The sequence below is a fragment of the Sinocyclocheilus anshuiensis genome, unplaced genomic scaffold (assembly GCF_001515605.1).
Source record: "Sinocyclocheilus anshuiensis isolate Anshui unplaced genomic scaffold, SAMN03320099.WGS_v1.1 scaffold1184, whole genome shotgun sequence".
NCBI lineage: Eukaryota > Metazoa > Chordata > Actinopteri > Cypriniformes > Cyprinidae > Sinocyclocheilus > Sinocyclocheilus anshuiensis.
In genome coordinates, this window is record NW_015547647.1 from 1,241,437 (window position 1) to 1,242,600 (window position 1,164).

The 1,164-nt window shown below is 37.5% G+C and overlaps 1 protein-coding gene across 1 annotated transcript in view; it reads left to right on the forward strand.

Moving 5' to 3' along the window:
* LOC107701925 (probable E3 ubiquitin-protein ligase HERC1) overlaps positions 1–1,135 on the forward strand; it is a 75,619-nt gene extending 74,484 nt beyond the window's left edge. The window contains 2 exon segments of the mRNA XM_016504079.1: positions 516–573; positions 576–1,135. Coding sequence (XP_016359565.1) covers positions 516–573; positions 576–679 — 162 coding nt within the window. The 3' untranslated portion in view covers positions 680–1,135.
* Positions 1,136–1,164: the final 29 nt, after the last annotated feature.

Consider the following 1,164-nt stretch of genomic DNA (forward strand, 5'->3'; position numbering starts at 1 on the left):
TTAACTTCTGAGCATAAAATTTCTAATTATTTTACTAAAATTTACCCCCATAAAAAAAATATATATATATGTGTTTTTATTTATATGAAAAGGTTGTCAGTAGATTTTGTAATTGAAAGGGACATAGGGAAAAAATATTTTAGGTATGTATTTAAAAAAAAAAAACTACCTTTTGAATTTAGAATGATTTTACTAAAATTCACCCAAAAGTGGAACATTTTAAATTATGTATTTTTTTATTAATGTTTATTTATATGAAAAGTTTGTCATTTTTTTTAACTGAAAGGGACACAGAAAAACATATTTTAGATATATATTTTATATATATCCAGTATTAACAATATTGGCAAATATCGTCCGATCAATCAGCCAGACTGATTGATGGTGTTGTCTTGAGGTGGCTAGATTGCGGAGTCGGCTTACTAATAGTATATACATACTTTCCATGCCCAACAGCAGTATGTGAATATTAGGATGAAGCCAAGGTCTTCACTCTCTCTTTGTTCTCTCAACAGCCTATGAACGGCCTTCCTACGGCCCAGACGTGCTTCTTTCAGCTGCGCCTTCCTCCCTACAGCGCCTACGCTATTCCATTCACAACTGCCCCTCCATAGACATGGACAACTACATGCTGTCACGCAACACCGACCCAGCGGACGCCTCTGACACCGAGTACTGACGCGACGCTCACAAAAACAGATGCTATTACGCTACAAAGCACAAAATAATCTCATAAATGCCTCCGGTTGCACTTCTTCCTCATACATGCAATACAATTCTCAGTCACTAAACCTCACGTACGTTTTACGTACGCTCTGCGGTACCCAGAATGCACTGCAGATGCCAGTTCTTCCACAAGGTCAATGGGAGAATATTTAAGCAATTAAATTCTTTATTTATTCATTTTCGTTCGTGTCTCTGAATGTTGCAGGAAACTTCTTAAAACTAAAAAATATTACAATACCGTTACAAGCGCCGTGCCTGGAATAGTCGCAAGGTTTTTTCTCTTGGCGTTAGCGACAGAAACTGGGGTCAGTTCGTAGGTGAGCACTTGGCAGCTAGCTTCCTGGCCCAGTTTATGCCAAAGGCTATTAAACTACTGTACTGTAATGTACACAATACCTTCTGACTCGGTGGGAAAAAAAAAAAAAAGAACTGTGAGTC